Source organism: Poecilia mexicana, unplaced genomic scaffold (genome assembly GCF_051168715.1).
Source record: "Poecilia mexicana isolate PSO_F unplaced genomic scaffold, ASM5116871v1 scaffold_12, whole genome shotgun sequence".
NCBI lineage: Eukaryota > Metazoa > Chordata > Actinopteri > Cyprinodontiformes > Poeciliidae > Poecilia > Poecilia mexicana.
Window position 1 is genome coordinate 3,520,902 of NW_028263381.1, and position 19,328 is coordinate 3,540,229.

Below are 19,328 nucleotides of genomic sequence, written 5' to 3' on the forward strand. Positions count from 1 at the left end.
TTCTTATTTAACTTATCTACTTTTAATGTGTGGTTGTTTGCTCTGAAGAAATTTTTTCTCCACTTTTAAGGTTTTATTTTGAAATCTTCCCATGTCATTTGGAACAAGTAAAAATCAAGTCCAACAGGAATGATCTGGTGACCTGACGTACCTTCAGTTGTTTTCTGTCTGCGAGGATCTCTGGACGTAGAAGTGTAGTCGCCTTGGGTTTATTCATCTGACAAAATGAGTAAAACGAAGAACAAAAATGACGACAAAACGGAGAAGGCCCTGGCTGCTGAGAAACAACAGTTTGGCAAACAGCAGGTGAGAATTAAAATTGCTTCTCAAAAGAGGAATTTTCTCTTTGTTTAATTTTATTTTCCCAAAATATGGTTTGACTTCAGCTGGTGCCACAATATTCTTTGGTTGAAAAGTAATGTTCAATCAGAATGTATGTCCTACAGCTAAACTTTAACATAACTTCAAACATGAAATGTCTCACTTTGATTCATTATAAGCTGGTTCAGGTATTTTTTAATTGGATTCTATTGAGTGGTTATTAACATTTTAGCTTTAATATGTTACATATCTTACATTTTATAAAAATAGACTTGTTTTTTTTGCAGGCTAAAGCTAACAGCTAGTCAGAATAAAAGCAAACTTATGCCATGCTAAAAAGTACAGCTTTTAAAATGTCTTAGTTGTTCATATCAGTACTTTTTAAATAAACCATCAAGTGTTAGATTGTAATTTAAATGGAAATGTGATTATTTCGATTAGATAACGAAGTTGGTCCATTGTGTCCATCATTGACCTTCACATTGAAAACTAATTGAGTGAATGAAGCTATACTGACTAAATCTTAATATAAAATAACATATTTTATTGTTTTTGTTCTTTTACATACATTTCCCTCACAGTCATTCCAGTCAGTTAAACATAACATAGCTGGGGTTTTTTCAATTGGTGTTTCACATTGGAAGGTTATTGTTTCCAGTCATGGACTAACACAGCCTTCTATTTAAATAACCACAACTTTAATAAAAAATAAATGACAAAAACAAATGTGATGGTGCTTTAAAGGTTTCTAAAATAGCATTTTCATGGACCACTGTGAAATATAACAACTTAGTTTTCCTAATGTCCACTTTTATCTTAGCCCCCTTTGATTAGCCGTTAGCTTCATCTCTGTGAAAAAGAACTAGCTGTCATCCAGAACTGATGCACCAATAGTCTTCAGCATGTAAAAATAATTCAGAATATTTTTCAAAGGTTACACTGAGTAAAGAACAGAAGATAACTGAGATCTTTTGTAATATTGTTCTGATCAGTTTAACTTTTCAGGCTTTAAGTGCTTCTCTGTTTTCATTTCTTTCAGCTCCAGAGCCTCAGCAAAATTGCCAACACAGCTGAAGTTCCACCTAAAGAGAAATATGTTCGCAGTATCCTTTAAAACTATACTTAAAAAAATAATAATATGCTGACTTTTAATCTAGTAAATGGGACATTTCTTTAATAAGGAAAGCTGTAAACAGTTTAGCACTGTACTTCTAGCATGCTAACATAAAGCTAGCAGCTTTTTGGTGTAAAATGATGGCTTCTTGCTGGAAAGCAGAAATTTGAGTTTTGCTTTCTGGATTCTAGGATTTTCTGCGGTCAAAGTTTAAACTTTCTTTTTATGTCTGGCAAGGTGTTAAAACCTTCAGTTTGTTAGGAGGAAAAATATATTTTTTGTTACAGCACAGTGCTTAAACAGTTTTTATTAGATGCTTACATAATGTCATTGTGAATATGAATATCAGTCTTTTTAAACTTGTTCAATTGGAGTAATAGCTTTAATTTCTAATATCAGAGCTGAATGTGCAAATTTGAGTATATTGTGCATTTAAAACTCATAAATACAAACTCCTTGTAAATTATATTTCTAAAACAGTTCAGTTTTTAAAAACACGTCTCTGTTTTGCAATATCAGACATTCTAAGCTTCACTGCTGCTGAGACGGTACAAAGTGATGACAAAAAAATGTCACTTTGTGGGGATACTTAAAGGGAAATCACCTAAATTATTACGACTTATAACCTTGAAAGCCTGTAAAAGGTTTGCAGATCTATGTGGCTTTGTTTACGTAGATCTAAAAGTAATAGATATGCTCTGATATGAATATCATAGGCATCTTGTGCACTGGGAGTTTCCCTAACATCTGTACAGATATAATTCTGGGAACTCACAAAGAGGGCGGAGCCACCACCTTCTGGTCGTATGTCCCCAACCTGCCTCTGTCCAGCCAATCCCTGGTCAGCTGGAAGGTCTGCTACCTGCTGCACAAAGTGCTCAGAGAGGGACACAGAAATGTGAGTTAATCTCTACATTTGCTCAGCGTAACTTCCTGTTTACATTCATTACATTTAACCTCGTTTGTCTTTTTATTCCCCGACCTGCAGGTCATTACAGATTCTCACAGACACAGCCGCAGCATAAGAGACATGGGAGTCCTGTGGGTGAGTCAGTGGATATAAGATACAAGCTTATAGTCTGATGCATTTAATCTGCACGTTTAATCAGACAGAAAATTCAAAAGACCCTTTGAAATGCAGCGCAGTCAGCAAGTTTAACAAAATCCCAACATGCGCTTAATGAAAAGTTAATCAGTGGATTGTTTTTAAGAAAAACTACCAGGTTCAAATAAGCTGCTAAACTTGTAACCCACTGTCTGTGTTTTCCCAGGGAAACCTGCACGATCGATATGGTCACATTGTTGCCTTGTCTGCTAAATATCTCCACCTCAAAATGGAGTTTCATGCAAAGGTGATATATATTGATTCTGTCGACGATCTGCTATTCACAGTGAGAGTGTTTGTTTGTGCTTATCATGTGTTTATGCTTGAAAAGAGAAGACAGCAGTGTGAAAGGACAAAACCTAAACATAAAGTACTCTTAAGACAAAATCAAATATTTTATTATTAATTACAGAGGGAAATTAAATTAAATGTGTCTGGAGTTTTGTGTTTTACACAATTGAGCAGAAGAATAAACACCTTACACTTAGCACAATGTCTTTATCGGATCCTGACGGTAAACTGAGCCGGAAATAATATTTTATCCTGGAGCTGATGATCCTTAGATTGCTACACCGTCTCCAAATGTAATGTTTATGACATGTCATGTCAGTATAGATCATATATTACTCCACAATGTGAATGATCTTATTCTGCTAGATTAAAAGTCCAGAGAAAGCCCCTTTCCAGGCTCCTCCGCCACTCGGCTCCTTCAGACTAGCTGCAGCAGCTGGTGGAACTGGGAGTCTGCTGAGCTTATTGTACAAGCTCCGTCTCAGTGAAATGCTTCTAAGAACGTTGTTAAAGGCTTAATGGGGGAATGTTGTGATGACTTCCTGAAGGCCGAGTGTCGGAAAGAATAAGAGTTTCTTAAAAAAACAGAATTTCAAGGCGTCAAATTACAAAATCTAATTTCTTTTAAGTCATATTTGACAAATATACATCATTTTTATAGCAACATAGTTACTTGATTCTGGTATAAAAGTATACTATGTGCCTGGAATATGAACCGTCCCTTTAACAAATTAAAAACGGATTACGAAGCATGCCGTGTGACATGTGACGTTCTTCAACAGCACAAGGTGATTCCAGGTAACCTGGAGGCCTCTGACGACACCCTGGAGAGAGAAGCAGGAACCGACATGACCAAAGTGTAAGTTTCCTTCTTCCTGTCCTCTGCTGTGGGGTCAACTTGTGTCACAACTATTTTATTGTTTTTGGAGGATATTTTTTTCCTCAGTCTTTATAGTTTTTTTTTTATTTAATTTATTTGCCATTATTGCAACAAAGTTTTGCTCAATATGTGCAACTGAATGACAATAGAGCCTGCCTAATATTTTGTTATGTGTTCTTCTTTTATTTCTATAAAAGCACTTTGAATTCCTGCCATCATCATGTCTTTATGTATTTATGGCGTTGTAGGCTGGATATGACTCAGGAGCTGCTGGATTACTTGGATGCTGGACTGAAGATGGCCGAGACGGGTGAGATTTCCACATTCAGTCCGTTCATATGAGAAAACGTGGCACGTATTGGTTAGATAAAGCGAAGGATCTATCATGTGTCCATAAGAACCTAAAACACAGGTTCACTTTATGTCACTGAAACTGACATGTTGCGTTTAAAGTTCTCCGTCAGATGGACGCCAACGGGGCCAAATCCACGACCCCGGCCGGTCAGTGCAGGCTGACGCCCCTCATCCCGCTCATCCTGGACTGCAGCTACCTCTACCACTTCTCTGTCCGGCTGCTGTTCAAGCTGCACAGCCGTGAGTGGTCCGCCTTTCGTTGTTACCTTGGCGACCTCTGCAGAATCACGTTCAGCTCTAACCGTATCCAAAAATATTCCCAGGCATCTCTGCGGATGTGCTCCTCGGACACAGAGAGAGATTCCGTGACCTTTTCACGAGGTCGGTCAGGACGGCTACATCTGTTCATTAATCATTATATAATGAAACAGGCAGGACTGTTTTTTGTATTTACTTGTTTTCTTGTTTGATTTTGCAGCCTCACCCAGTTCTTCAACAGAGCCAGAGAAATTGAGTTCTTTAAGAGCATCATCCAGATCCCAGACCTCCCAGATGTAAGTGGAGATGAACAGCGTTGCACCGATTGAAGTTTTCTGGACGATCACCGATATTTAAGAAACCTGACATCCTAGTTCCAATTTTGGCCTGTACCAACTATTTTTGTCTGAAAAGTTGCTAAGTCGGTACCAATGGGGTGACTGTTGCTAGCCGAGCAATAGTGACCTGGTGGTCTTACCTTTGCATATGTAGATAAGACTGGTTTCACAGGTGAGTCTTGTTCGATAGCCAACATCCAAAACTAAGGAAATCAGGGCTGATTCATCGGTGCATAACTGTTTCATTTATCAGGTTTTCGGTCAGTAACCTGTTGATCCCCTCTCTACAGGGTCCTCCAAACTTCCTGCGAGCCGCTGCCCTGGCTGAGTACAAAAAGCCGGTGGTGCTGATGCCTGGCGAGGATCGTCCAGAGGAGGACGAAGTGGAAACGCAGCCAGAGCTCAGAGAAACGCCTCAGACGTCACAGGTTTGACGCTTCGGTGCGAGTTGAAAGAACACGTTTTCCCGTAACCCGCGCTAAAATGTGTCTCTTTTTCCAGCAGTACTATTTGGTCAGCCAGATGGGAGGACCGGAGGCGTCTCTGGACTACAGAGACACCGACAGCAACGGCTACAAGAGGGAGCTGGAGGCGCTGAAACCGGAGATAGAGCTCATCAAGAGTGAGGTGAGATGAGGCCCATCATGCACTGGGAGTCCAGAACCCAGAGTCAAAATCAAGCTTTTTTTTTCAAGCCAATTTATGACTTTTCAAAGTCTGAATGTCCCTTGTGTTTTTCTAGAAAATATCTAAGATTAATTTCAAAACTTCTATGTTTATTTCCTCAAACTTGCTCCTCCTCTTCTTGTAAAACAAAAAGAAACGTGTGGCGGTAGCATGACGTGTGTGAATACTTTGCACCTTACATGCATTTCTGGTGCTTAATAGGATTTTTTTTCCCCGTTTTCTTCAGGCTCAGAAATCCATGATAGAGTTAAAGTCTCAGGTGAACCGTCTGGAGGCGGAGCTTCAGGAGCAGCGCTCCCACAGACAGGTCGCCCTGGTCGAAAACGAACACCTGCGGATGGAAGTGGAGGCTCTGCGCAGCGCTAACGTGGCCAACGTTGGAGCTCAGATCGGATACAAAGAGGCGGACAGTGAGTGGACGGATTTTTCTTTTAGTGTTGAGACTGTAAACGGAATCAGTCGGACGTCAGTAAAATTCTTCTTTTTCTTTTTATCTGTGAACAGGCAGAGCTCAGGCTGCTGAGGTTCGCTTCACGCAGCTCAAAGAGAGACACGCAGAGCTGGTTACGAGCCACGCCGACCTAATGAAGAAGGTCGAACTGAAGGCGTCGTTTGGTTTTACTCTCACAGCTGTTGGTGTTTCGGTTCTGACCCAGGATCTCTTTATGTCCTGCTGCAGAACGCAGAAACAGTTAAGATGCTGTCGAGTACAAAGGTCGTGCAGGACGACTTGCTGAGAGCAAAGCAGCAGCTGGAGAGCGAAGTGGAGAACCTGAGACTGGAGAAAAGAAACGCGGTGAGAACGTCTCTGACTGCTGCTGCTGAGATTATTGATCACAAAAAAACTGTTGATTTGGACTGAAGACTTTATTCTCTAACAGACGAGTCATCAGCAGCAGGAAGTCGACCGCCTGAATAAAGAGCTGCTGGAGCAGAGAGCGGAGATGGCCATGCTCCGCAGCACTCTGGAGAGTAAAGAGCAGGTAACACCGAAACGTTTCCTTTTTTCACGAAACCTTCCTGCATCTCTGACGGCGTGCCAGAGCCACAGTAGATTAAAAAACCATAAAACGGAGTAAATTTCTGCCAAAAATCTTAAAAATTTTGAGCTGAATCTCAGAAGTTTTCTTGGAAAAAAATGTGGAAATTCTCTGAGCTTCAAAAGTCTAACGTGAGAAAAAACAGCTGAGAAATTTTAAGATTAATCTTAGACATTTTCTAGAAATACGTAGAGATTCTCAAAGCTCAAAAAGTCGAAAATTTGTGAGAAAAATCTCAAACATATTGAGTTCAGTCTGAGAAGAAACTTTTGAGCTCGAAAAGTCAGAAGATTTCAATGTTTGAAACTCAGAAAATGTTCAAAATTTGAAAATTTCCAACTTAGGAACTCAGAAAATTTTCATTTTTTTTTTCCAGAAAAGTTTTTTGGGGAGGAAATTTACTGTTTTTTTGTTGTTGTTTTTTTCCGTCTATAATGGCCTTAAAATGCCGTCGTATGTATCACACTCAAACCAAAGTTTTTTTGGGAAAATGATTCTTCAAAAATAATTGAAACATTATATTTTCATGCATAAAGTTTTGCCTTTTTGACATTTTTTTTTATTTCTTAATCACAGAAACTTCCTCAAAATGTAGCAACTAGTGATGAAAGATTTATCGGCACTAACATCAGTATCAGATGATATCAGTCATTTTTTAACAGATCTGATGATATTAACAACAGATATTTATTTTAGTTTTGGTGCATTTATATATATTTTACAATTATTCACTAAATAATAAAGCATTTTCTGTTTCTCTCTCGTGACAATAATGCAGAATAAAGGACAGAGATGTAGAGATGCATCTCCTTGCATCTCTACATCTTTCGTCAAAAGCAACAAATTTGTAAAATGTGTGAATCTGTTTCCTGTTTAATCGTTTAGATCTGGGAGTTTTGGAAGAAATCAAACACTTAAGGAGTGATTTTCTTTAATCGTGGCTTTTTATCTTCCTCATGAATTCTCTCCAGGAGGGGACTCAGGTGAGCAGCAGCCTGACGGCGCTCCAGGCAGAGCGGGACCTGCTGCTGCGCTCCGCCGTGGAGAAAGACGCAGAGCTGTCGTCTCTGAGGCAGCTGGCCCAGCAGCAGCAGAGCGCCGTGGATCTGGAGAAGGAGCAGCTGAGACGGGAGCTGGAGGCCCTGAGAGCCCAGCTGCAGCAGCAGGTACCAGCCGCCGGCGTCACACAGACGCATCCGGGAGCTTCTGAGAACGGCCGGAGTTTGTTTTTGTTCGCCAAAGTGTTGAAAAAGAAAATGAAAAATATCCTACCTCTATTTTTCTTTCTTTATTTTGAACTTTATTTTGAAAATTCTTTCAAACTTTGATTAATTTGAACCTTCTTTCAAAAATTCTTTTGAACTTTCTAATTTTCTTTTGAACTCTTTTCTTTCCTTCCTTCCTTCTTTCCATCTTTAATTCCTTCCTTCCTGTCTGTTTCTAGAAACGGCTCCATAAATTCATGCCAGTGCTCTCCGCTGTTTCTGAAACTCGGAGAAAACTCTGAGTATGAAGTCTGATCTGACGCTCTGCAGATGCTTCAGCAGAGAGAAAAATCAGAAACTATTTTTCTCCACTCTTTCGCGTCAGATTTCCTGTTTTTGCTCCGTTTAGCTCGCCATCAACGCAGAGCAGAAGCTGGAGATCGACCGGCTGAAGCGAGAGCTGGACTCCACCAGAGCGGAGCTGACTCGAGCCAACACTCTCCTGCAAAGCAAAGAGATGGTGAGATGATTTCTGGAAACTCCTTCAAATGATCTCTTGTTTGCAGTTTATACACGTGTGTGTGTGTGTGTGTGTGTGTGTGTGTGTGTGTGTGTGTGTGTGTGTGTGCGCGTGCGTGCGTGCGTGCGTGCGTGCGTGCGTGCGTGCGTGCGTGCGTGCGTGCGTGCGTGCGTGCGTGCGTGTGTGTGTGTTTTTTTTTTCTTCCCTCCCGTCTTTAGAGCGGCACGCAGCTGAGCAGCACGCTGGCCGGCCTGCAGGCGGAGAAGGATGCGCTGCTGCGTTCGGTCCGGGACCAGGAGGCGGAGCTGAGCTCTCTGAGGCAGCAGGCTCTGCTCCACCAAAGCACCCTGGAGCAGGAGAGGCGGCGCAGCAGCATGGAGCTGGGAAGCCTACGCTCTCAGATGCAGCAGCAGGTGACGCAGCGTCCGCCTCGCTGCGCTCCGTGGCTCTGACTCGGTTGGCGACTGTAAGGCTTGTGTTTTGTGACCCAGGCCTGTCGGGAGGGCGAACTGGCCCAGAAGCTGCAGGACGAGCAGTTCTGTCTGCTGCAGTGTGCCGTGGTGGAGGCCGAGGGCATCATACTGGACGCCGTGGCCAAACTGGACGACCCCATACATGTCCGCTGCATCAGTTCTCCAGGTAGCAAAAACAAAAATAACCATGGACAAAAACTAAAACACATCCGATAATAGGGCTGCAAGCTTATCAATATCACGTAATCACAAAATCCAATATGCTTATCGTGAAGAGCTGCCTGGTAGCAATAGATGCTGGCTAATTATTTATGTACAGGCTGAGGCCTTGACTGCATAGTCAAGGCCTCAGCCTGGAATATATTTGGTGAGTTTGGTTGTTTGATGCAGCATTAACAGATTCACCAGGTAAAATCAAGAGTAAAGGAGTAAACCCCATTGAAATGAGGTCTATATTTACTGTAAAACTTTCTCATAATCACTTTTTTGTTATTTAGTTCACACCAGAATTTAATCCACTCCAGCATTTTTATCCACCTGCATCCGGCATGCAGACCAACTGATTAATAATAAATGCATTGGTTGTTCTCATAATTATTGTATTCAGTTTGAGTATTATCACTAGATCAAGCTTTTCTAACTTTCTGCACTGCAATAATAAGTAATAAAAGTGTGTATGATTCTTGCTGATATCGTATCAGGTCATTATCGGCATCGTATCAGTATCATATCTGCATCATATTTGTATCGCATTGGTATCGTAACACCCCTATTTAAAATCACAGAGACATAAAATGCTCCCTTTCTTCAAACCTTTAAAGGTCCATTTGTGTTTTTGAACCACTATAAATCACCTGCCCTCCTGTCTTTCCAGATTATTTGATAAATCGAGCTGAAATCACTCTGGGTTCTATTGATAAAATGCAGCAGAGCCACATGTTCTACCTGGGAAACAGGAACGGTGAGTCAGACACACGCAGTTAGCCTCCATGTCGACCTCGGACGTTGAGCCTGACTCGTTTTCCCGATGCTTTCCAGACGCCAGTGGCCTGCTGAGAGCCGTCACCCAGTTTTCCCACCTGGCCGCTGACACCATCGTCAACGGCTCGGCAACGTCGCACTCGGCTCCCGTCGACCACGCTAACGGTAAGACGCTCTACAGACGCCGCGGTCCTCTCTGAGGCTGCTTCCTGTGCACTCAGCCGTTCTCTGCCCTCGTCCAGGTTTAACGGACAGCTGCCGGGAATGTGCCAACCACTGCCTGCAGTACCTGAATGACCTGAAATCTCAGGCCAACTTACAGCGAGCAAACCCGTCTGCCATCCGCTACACCGTCCAGCGCATCCTCGCCATGGGTCAGGTGAGAGGCAACGAGATTCATCACATTAACAAAACTAGTGCAGCTCTGATGAGGCTGTGGTAACAACTGTAGTGTTAGACACAATGACAAATCTGAATTGGTCTTATTGGTCTTAGTGGAGATGCGCGATATATTGAATCGCAGTTGTTATCACTACATCAGTTTTTTCTAAGTCACGATGAGGAAGGACAGCTTGGATGTAACGTTTCATTGGATATCATATTTCAGATGTGAGTAACTTCACCCAGCTTCAGCCAAACATCTACCAAAAACAGACAGATACAGTTTAACTTAAAGTGAGACTTCTTGTTAGAACACCAGTTTTGTTGTTTTCATGTTATTTTATATCTGCTGAGCCTGTTGCACCATGTGGAGTTCAGCTGAATGCGCAGTAAACCCTCCATATTGTCACTGGAGGTACTTTTACTGCAACAATTAGGCTCACAAGTTTTATATTGCAAAATATATATGTATTTCTAAATGTTTCTTCTGTCTGAATCTGTAATTTTTGTAATTGGGTTATTTATTTGTACACATAATTCATTTTAGAATGAGAAAATCGGAGAATTTGACGAAACGTTAAAACTTTCTGCCAAATGAAATCACAAAATCTGATCAGAATTGCAGATATAAAACTGTCACTTTTTTTAAAACCCTTGCTACACCTTCATACCAGAACCATGACGAACTATAACACAGCTAAACTAGTCGAGGTGATACATTTAAGATTTTGACCAGAAAAAGGACAGAAAACATCACGTTCCAATCAGTTTGATAAGTTTTTATTTTTGTAACTAGATCATGTAACAGGTGAAAGGAGGGACTTTTACTGCAGTTGAAACTAAAATTTAAAGAAAACTACCTTGTAAGCATGAAATTATTGATGATTTTTATGGATAAGACGATCCTTGTGCACTCAATATATAACATCATATTAAATTAGCGTAGCTTTTTTTTATCTCTGTTGTTTTCCTATTGAGCTGCTGCAGCTCTGCTGAAGGCTTTACCCATACATTTGTTGTTCAGGAGCTGCGGCCCAAAGGACAGGATGTGCTGAAGGAGGAGCTGGGAAGCATGGTGGATAAAGAAATGGTTGCTACGTCAACCGCCATCGAGGAGGCTGTGCTGCGGATGGACGTATGGACAATGATTATAGCGTGAAATAAAGCATATTCAGAGTATTCAGTATTTAATCAGAAGATTAAGTGTTAAATCAGTTGGTAGAATCTGATGGGACTCCAACATCTTAATATGGATTATGGAAATGTATCAGTCGTCTGTTTCCATTTGTGTCTTTTAGGAGATTCTGTCCCAAGCAAAGAAAGACACCACCGGTCTGAAGCTGGAAGTCAACCAGAGGTAAGAAAGAAAAACAAGTTTTCCTCCTTCATAATAATCATAATTTTTAAGCAAATAAAAAATCAATCAGGAAAGAATAAAATCAGTTGAAGTTGTAAATGTATAAAAAAATGTCACCTGTCTGTTTTTCTCCCAGCATCCTGGGATCCTGTTCAGATCTGATGAAGGTAACGAGTCTCTGACTCCAGCTGCTCGTTGGAAACTCAGTTTAACGAAAACACGCCAACAGGATGTTGTTTTTTTTATCACGTTCAGGCCGTTCACATCCTGGTCACGGCTGCTACCGACTTACAGAAAGACATCGTGGAAGGAGGCAGGGTGAGTTGGAGAGAAACCTTAAAGCCAGACTTTCTATAGATACCTACTGAACACATTTCTCTCTTCTTTTATGTCTTTATTTTTTTAACTGAAAGGAGGCCGGTTCATTTTGAGAGAAAAATATGAGAAAGGCTTCTCGCCTCATGAAAGTTTAGTAAGAAATGGTCTGAAATGTAAGAAAACAGGCTAGATATGATGGGTTTTTTTTCTTTTTCGTTTTTTCAACAAATAGACCAAATCTGGTTCTTCAAGCTCCCCTCACTGCCTCATTTTTCTGTATTGTAACCTGGAGATAATTATTATTCAGATTAAATCAAACATCACTGATTGGAATAGAAAAGCTTAAAGAAAAAAAAAAGTATTTCATGTTGTTAATGCACAGTATTCAGCCACGCCCCTAACTCCTCCTAAACTCCAGCGGACTGACTACTGACCAGCTCTCCGTCTCACGGGTCCGAAAAGCCTCTAATTCCTGGGTATTACCGCAAATAAGAATATAGAGAACTTTTGTTTAAGCTGGGAGCGAGAAAGATTCGTCTAAGCTCTAACTACCTTCATCCAAGACGTTATGACCCACTTCAGTTCATGATTCAGACATCGGAGTAGCCCCGCCGATGTCCGAGCTCATAAACCACGTCTGTTCACGGTAGCTCTTTCCCTGTCATTAACGTGCACTTGTTACCGGCTTAGATAATTTTAGCAACTAGGAATAAGTCCCAGGGTCATTATTCATCTGAACTAAAAAACGTACGAAGCCACCCTAATTTACTAAGACCATTAACATTGATTTTACATTAATCAGCAGAATTAAATCTAGTTGACTCAATTAATTTAACTGTCCACAACGTCAAATTAGACTTTAGTATTTTATTAGCAAGCTTTAGCAGGGGAAAAGACATACAGCTTATCAATAAAAATTAAGAAATTAATACTTTTAAGAATTTTTAGAAATTACTCCTACTTCTAACCCCACACTGTGTCTTAATCTAAATAGAGGCTTTGGGGGAGGCAGTATTACTCGAACCCAGATGCAGAGACGTTCCTTGGCAGCAGAAAACTTTAACGTCCATGGATGGAGTCCTGTCTTTGTCTTGGCAGAATCCTTTCAGAATAGATCCAAAGTTGAACTGGTGAGAATCCTCAACGAACTCAGTTCTTAATCCACAAAAGATCTTTGTCTATTCCCCATGTCCACTGCAGCATCGTTGTAATCCTTTGGGTTGAGTGTGGGGCCGCAGTCAGATCAGAATCCCGGGTTGTGGGTAAACGGATCTTGTTCCATCCTTGTGCAGCGAGCAGTCGTCCCGGGGTATCACCACGCAGCCCTCCATTGATTCTGCATCTCCGTTTGCTCAACTCGAACGCTGCGGAACAAAGAACCTCGATTCTGCGTTTGCATATATTTTTATACTGCATATTCTGCACGTCCGGTGCGTACTTTCCTTGACGTCAAGTGCCTTCATTTAGCCTTAACCTTTCTTCCACTCAACTTTTAACCTTCCTTTTTCTTTAAAACTCAAAGATCAACAACTCAAAACCTCTGGTGAAGATATAGTCTCAAAATCTCACTTCCTCTTTCTTCTGTGCTTAAAATTCTTTCACCCCTGCAGTCTATATTTGTGACACAGTTTCAGACACTTTTTACTCTTCACTCTTCAACCTCATACAGTAGTTAAAGAAATGATTTTCTGTATTTTACTCATCTTTAAAACATAATAAATTCATTTTGCATTTAAAAACAAAGATTACATGTTTTTCAATCAACATTAAGTCATAATACAAGATTACTAGTAGCTCCAGGCTTTTGTGACCTGTTTTCTGTGTGTTCTGGAAAGATCTCAACTAGTCCAACCAGGTGTCACGACAATGTACTGACTAAATAAATGTAATTAGTTTATTTCACCTGTTACTTGTGAGAAGATTCATATAAAACTTTACTCTACATTTATTTTCTTCTTTGTTTTAATCAGTTTTTTCAAGATAGCTTATTTAAGGTAAAAAAAAAAAAGTGTATTTGTTGTTTCATTTATTAACTTTCTTCAGAATAATTTACTCCTTAATATAGACAAAAGTTGAAAAAACTAAATAAATATAAAACTTGAATTAAGCTAAAAAGTTGCTCAAGGTTAAAAGACCGTACATTACCCCAAAGAGCTCGATAAAATCTTATTTTATTGTGACAATCACAATAAATGCAAACAATAGATTAAACAATAGATAAAATTTACACAACTTATTTGAAAATTTTTAATTTTACAATAAATCAATTTCTCTGCGGAGAAACAGATCTCCTTAAGTTTAGCATTTAATTATTTTTAGTATTTCAAAAGTTAAGGTTTGTTTTATTTTGTTGTTTTAATGTATTTTTCTCATTTTGTTGTAACTTTTGAAAATGAAATGAAGTTTTCTTATCTTCAAACATCTCCTGTCTGTTTTGGTTCTTCATAACGAAAATCATTGGCAAATAAAATCTTTAATCTTTAAAATGTTTAATCTGTGGCATCTGATTTCTAATCTTACAAATAACCTTAGATCTTAACTTCTTTTATAAATTTATGACAACAAAAAATCTTTAATTTTAGTTTTTTTACTAAATATTTCTCACATTTGATTTGATGTAATTTGATGCTGTATGAAATATAAAGTGATGCTTTTCCACCTGAAACGTTTAAACGGCTATGTTCTCACTTCGCCTGCAGGGGGCGGCGACTGTCACTGAGTTCTACGCCAAAAACTCTCGGTGGACTGAAGGACTCATCTCAGCGTCCAAAGCTGTGGGCTGGGGAGCCACTCAGCTGCTGTGAGGATGAGCTAAACCTGAATCTGCCGATTCAGAAATGAGCATTAAAGGTTACAGAAACGTGTGAAGAATTCTCTGCTGACTCGGTTTCCCGCGGTCACCTGTTTGCTTCCAGAGACTCGGCTGACCGGGTTGTGGGAGAAAAAGGATTTTATGAGGAGCTCATTGCCTCGTCCCATGAGATCGCCGCAAGCACCGCACAGCTGGTTGCTGCGTCCAAGGTACAAACACGAGTTAAAAGTTTTGACATTTTAAAAAACATCCATCTCTGAAAGATACGCTTTTAAATTTAAATAGAGACGCTGAGATCTGTAAGATAACATAAAATAAAGATAAATGTAGATTTAAAAACACACATTAAACACTTTTTTCCAGTATATTTGCCATTAACGGTCATTATTTATTTATATTTGGAGGTGAGACGACTCAAACTGTTTCCAGAAACTTCAGTGTTGCTACTGAAACTAAAACATCTTTTCTGAACTCGGCTCATTCCATGACAGACAGAGGCTGAAAGCTGAAGGGAATAAAAGAGAGCAGCCAGTGTGTACTCTGGATAGGTTTTCTGTCTTGCTCTCTCTCGCTCCCTGGCAGCCTGCATGATGCATAGACGTCAAAGCAGACTCCTTTGCGTCTTACTTCTTTGCCTGGCTCTAACTTCATTTTCAAACCTAACAAACACTGAAAACAGCTTATTTGGGGTCCTGAGGTGGTACAGGGGTTAAGCACAGCCCACACACAGAGAGGCCTTAGTCCTTGACACGGCCGTTGCAGGTTCAATTCCCGGCCTGGAGATCTTTGCCACATGTCTTCCCCCTCCTTTCGTTACCTATCTTCCTGTCTGAGCAACTTTCAAATAAAGACCACTAGACCCAAAAAATCCAGCTTACATTTCAGTCTTCATCACACAGTAACAGCTTCCACACAGAAGATTGTTGTCAGCTCAGCCCGGCAGCACTCGGATATGCTGCGTTGACTGATCAGAAAGAGATCGGATCTTTGCGTTTTTGACCCACAAGGTTCCGACAATCAGCCTAGTTCTTTGTGCACATCTGTAGTTGAAGACCACATCAGCAGGGACTAAAATGAAAGTCGTAGCATGTTTTCTGAGGATTTAGCACTAAATGTTGCTGTCGTTCCAGGTGAAGGCTGATCGCAACAACAAGAAGCTGTACACGCTGCAGCAGGCCTCTCGCCATGTGAATGACATGGCCGCCGTAGTCGTCACCTCCACCAAGCACGGACAGCAGCAGATCTCTGACCACGGTCAGAGAAACAGCTTAGGGAAAAAAAACAATGGCTTCGTAACCTCAGTCTATTTGTTGATCCAGTTTAGTCTGACACGTTCACCTTTAACTTTTTTTGTCTTTGCAGGTGTGATGGACTTCTCTGGCATGTCTGTAATCAAACTCAAGAAAGAGGAAATGGAAGCTCAGGTTAGACATCTGAGGAAAAATACAGTTTTTCTTGCAGATGCTTAATGGAAGGAGAACCTTCTGTCAACACATAGTGCTGTCCCTGACATGCCTGAATGAAATAGTGGAATAAGCTCCTATGCTTGTCATTAAAGTTGTCAAGAGGTTTAGTGATGACTTATATTGTTCTTCATCTAAAACATAAAGGACACCAGACCTTAGTGGCTGAAAACACATATAAGAATGTTTTTTAAAAATCCTTCTTTAAGTTTGAGAGTTCACAGCTGAAGCTTAAATGACAAAAATCATTTACTGAAAAACAATAAATTCAGCAACAGATGAATAGCTGTAAAGAAATAAAAACTTTTTATACGAGCCAAACTAATGGCAGATTTATTCACTTATAATGAGACATTGTTCCCATGTTACAAGTGAAATAATCTGCAAGTGGAAGTAGTACGTTTTCTATCGATATTAAGGAATTATCTGCTTAAAGTGACTTATTATAACTTGCTGAAAAGTAAGTTAGTTTTGTCTTATTTCAACTATCCTAAGAACTAGAAACTAGACCAAAAACACTTGGTAACATTTTGTGTTTTTGCAGCCTGTGGATTAATTGTCAGAGCTGCAGAGCTTAAGTGGATGATTGAGAACTTTGTTCTGTCTGAACCTGTCAGGTCAAAGTGCTGCAGCTTGAGAACCAGCTGGATCAGGAGCGAGTCCGCCTTGGGGAGCTCAGGAAGAGGCACTACGAGCTCGGAGGCCCGGGGTCCCCCGACGATGATAGCTTCCCTCCCCCTCCACCGCCTACCCTGCTGGACCCCACCTCACCGTCTTCGTCTTTTTCACACACGCAGCCCTTCACAAGCACGCCGAGCTTCTCACTGCCTCAGTCTTACACACCGTCTCAAACTTACACTCCATCTCAGCCGTTCACATCTTCTCAACCCTACACTCCCTCCCAAGCCTACACCCCACCTCAAAGCTTCACCCCCTCCCAAACGTACACACCCTCACAGCCCTACATCCCAACCCAGCCTTACACTTCATCAATGCCTTACACCCCAAGCCAGAGCAACCTACAGCCCCAGTCCCATTCGCTGTCACAGCCGTCGTCGCTCCCATCGGCCGCCGCCCAGACCAAACCGGCGTCTCAGCTGCAGAGCAACACCGAGTCACACAAACTGGCCTTCAAGAAACCAAGCATCTTTGTTAAATCCGGAAACCTGCTGAAAAATGCGGTAAGTTCCAACTCTTCTTGATTGAAGTCTTACAGTGTTGTGAAAAAAAAAAGTATCTGCCCTCAAAAGTTTCTTCAGGGTTTGAGGTCATCAAACACATTTTAATATCAAAATTAACTGAGGAAATACAAAAAAAATTCAAATAATGATTTCACTTATTGAGGTTAAAGGTTCAACTTGGACTTGTGTTGAACCTTCTTCTACCTTTCACAACTAGGTTTTTTAGAATCAAGAATACATCTGACCACATGTAATAAATCCAAAGACATTAAAAAGCCCCCAGTCCAAAGAAAGATAAGAAACAAAGTCTATCATCTCAAAAGGATTACAGAGGTAGGGAGAGCCATCGTCCGCTAAGGGAGAAAACATGGAACAGTGGTGAACCTTCCCAGGAGCCAAAGATTACTCCTGGAGCATGTCAACAACTCATCCAGGAGGTTCCAACAAAATGCTGAACAACATCTAAAACACCTCAGACCTTACATGTCTCAGTTAAGGTCAGAGTTCATGATTCAGCAACGAAACCGACTGAATGGAATGGCATCCATGAGAAAGCCCCAAGGTGAAAACCTCCTCCAGCCAGAGAGATCACAAAGGCCCTGTTCACGTTTAACAAAAACATCGGAACTTTGAGGAACATTTATTGTTTATTTGCTTGGTCATCACTGAAGTTATCACAAAAAAAGCAAAAACAGGAATGGGGCAGATGCTTAGTTCCTTGGTAATGTAAGTTCTTACTGTAATTGCTTACAGAGAGAATTGTGTGAGTTGATGCTGCACATGTAAACCTGCTTTTCTCTGTTATTTACAGTTTAAACGAGGTGAAACTGGAACTGGAGAGTCTTAATCTACTGAAGACGACGATTCAGACTTTGTGACGTTAGCCTTCGCTGGAGAATTTTGGATTCACGTGTTACAGTTTGAAAACGGATGATAATTGAAAATTTTTGTAAACATTTTGAGACTACTTGCGCTAATTTCTTGATTTCCTAAAAAGCAGAAATGCTTTAAAATCTGTTTTGATTTGTCTTGTTTCAACACTTCAGTACAACTTCAGCTCATTTTTGTTGGACTTTGCTGTCAAGACTGACTGTTTACTTTTTACAGTTTTCTTTGATCTTGTCCAGTTTGCTTTTAACAGTTGCTTACAGGATGACGTCAATATTTTTTTTAAAGCCCCTGTAAATAAGAAATATTTTTCCTAATATTAAAAAAGTGCAAACAACTAGAGTGGGAAAAGACGCCATGAATGCCAAAAGCCATTGCAATAATCACCCATCTATGAGCCTTTAGTGCCTTTTCTTACTAATCTGTGCAATTCTAATTATAGTGATTAATTGCACTATGAACAATCATGAATCAAAATATATCAGTTGTATTTATATAATATTTATCAGTTTTTGTGTATTTTGTTATTTAGTGACTGTTTTAAATCATAGCATGGGTAGATCATTTATACCGGGATGCAATTTCCTTGTACTTGACGGTGAAGACGTGGATTGTGATAGATCTTAAATGATTTGGGTTGCTGTCATGTGATTGGCTGATTCACTATTAGTGTTTAAGCGATTGAACAGGTGTACCCAATAAAGTGACTATTGAGTGTAAATTGTCTCATTATTCCTAATTGTAATGTGTGTGCATGAAAACATCGCAGTAGTATTACTTTTGCCAGAGTTTGAAAGGAAAAGTCAGAGAAATAATCTTGCCTCTCTTATTATCTACCGTAAATTTTTTTTTCTATTATGGAACAGTTCACTAAAAATATCAAGTTTTCCATGTGCTATATTATGACAGCGACCTCATTCGCCTGTTATCTCGATCATGCGCAGTACAGCCTACAGTATCACTTAAATAGAAATAGACTCTTGGACCATCGAGAAGGCGTGTCAAGTTCAAAAGGATACACGCGGAAGTAAACATTTTTGTTTTCAGAATAAAAGCATAAGACTATATTTCCTTGTAAATGTAGAAAATTACCCCTCACATATATTATGCACAGCGCCATGTTTTCCCAGAAACCAAACACAGCATCCCAGCTATCAAAGTGGTGAGTGGTGGTGGAAGTGTGTTTTATCTAAGCTAGTTTTGGTGGAGGCAGTTATACCTCAACCTGATTGAAATGCTGAGTCCGTGCAAACCTGAATTAAAGTCACATTGTAAAGAAGAGTGAGTCCAAATTACTCAATTACGATGTAAAACTCTAATAAATTCATAAAGAAAGCAACTATTTTGAGCTATTTCCATGG

General features: G+C 40.3%; 1 protein-coding gene across 1 annotated transcript; it reads left to right on the top strand.

Annotated features, from left to right (window-relative positions):
• Positions 1–91: 91 nt before the first annotated feature.
• On the top strand, positions 92–18,688 carry hip1ra (huntingtin interacting protein 1 related a). Its single transcript, XM_014999455.2, has 33 exons — positions 92–306; positions 1,361–1,424; positions 2,191–2,333; positions 2,424–2,480; positions 2,707–2,787; positions 3,614–3,690; positions 3,960–4,021; positions 4,165–4,305; positions 4,389–4,446; positions 4,544–4,619; positions 4,952–5,089; positions 5,163–5,288; positions 5,575–5,758; positions 5,853–5,941; positions 6,028–6,144; positions 6,230–6,331; positions 7,360–7,554; positions 8,003–8,113; positions 8,332–8,526; positions 8,605–8,752; positions 9,461–9,547; positions 9,625–9,732; positions 9,810–9,946; positions 10,973–11,083; positions 11,247–11,305; positions 11,442–11,472; positions 11,561–11,623; positions 14,323–14,423; positions 14,539–14,644; positions 15,566–15,689; positions 15,798–15,859; positions 16,516–17,079; positions 17,891–18,688. Exons 1-33 carry the CDS (start codon positions 226–228, stop codon positions 17,924–17,926), a joined length of 3,834 nt encoding a protein of 1,277 aa, XP_014854941.2. The 5' UTR covers positions 92–225; the 3' UTR covers positions 17,927–18,688.
• The last annotated feature ends 640 nt before the right edge of the window (positions 18,689–19,328 follow it).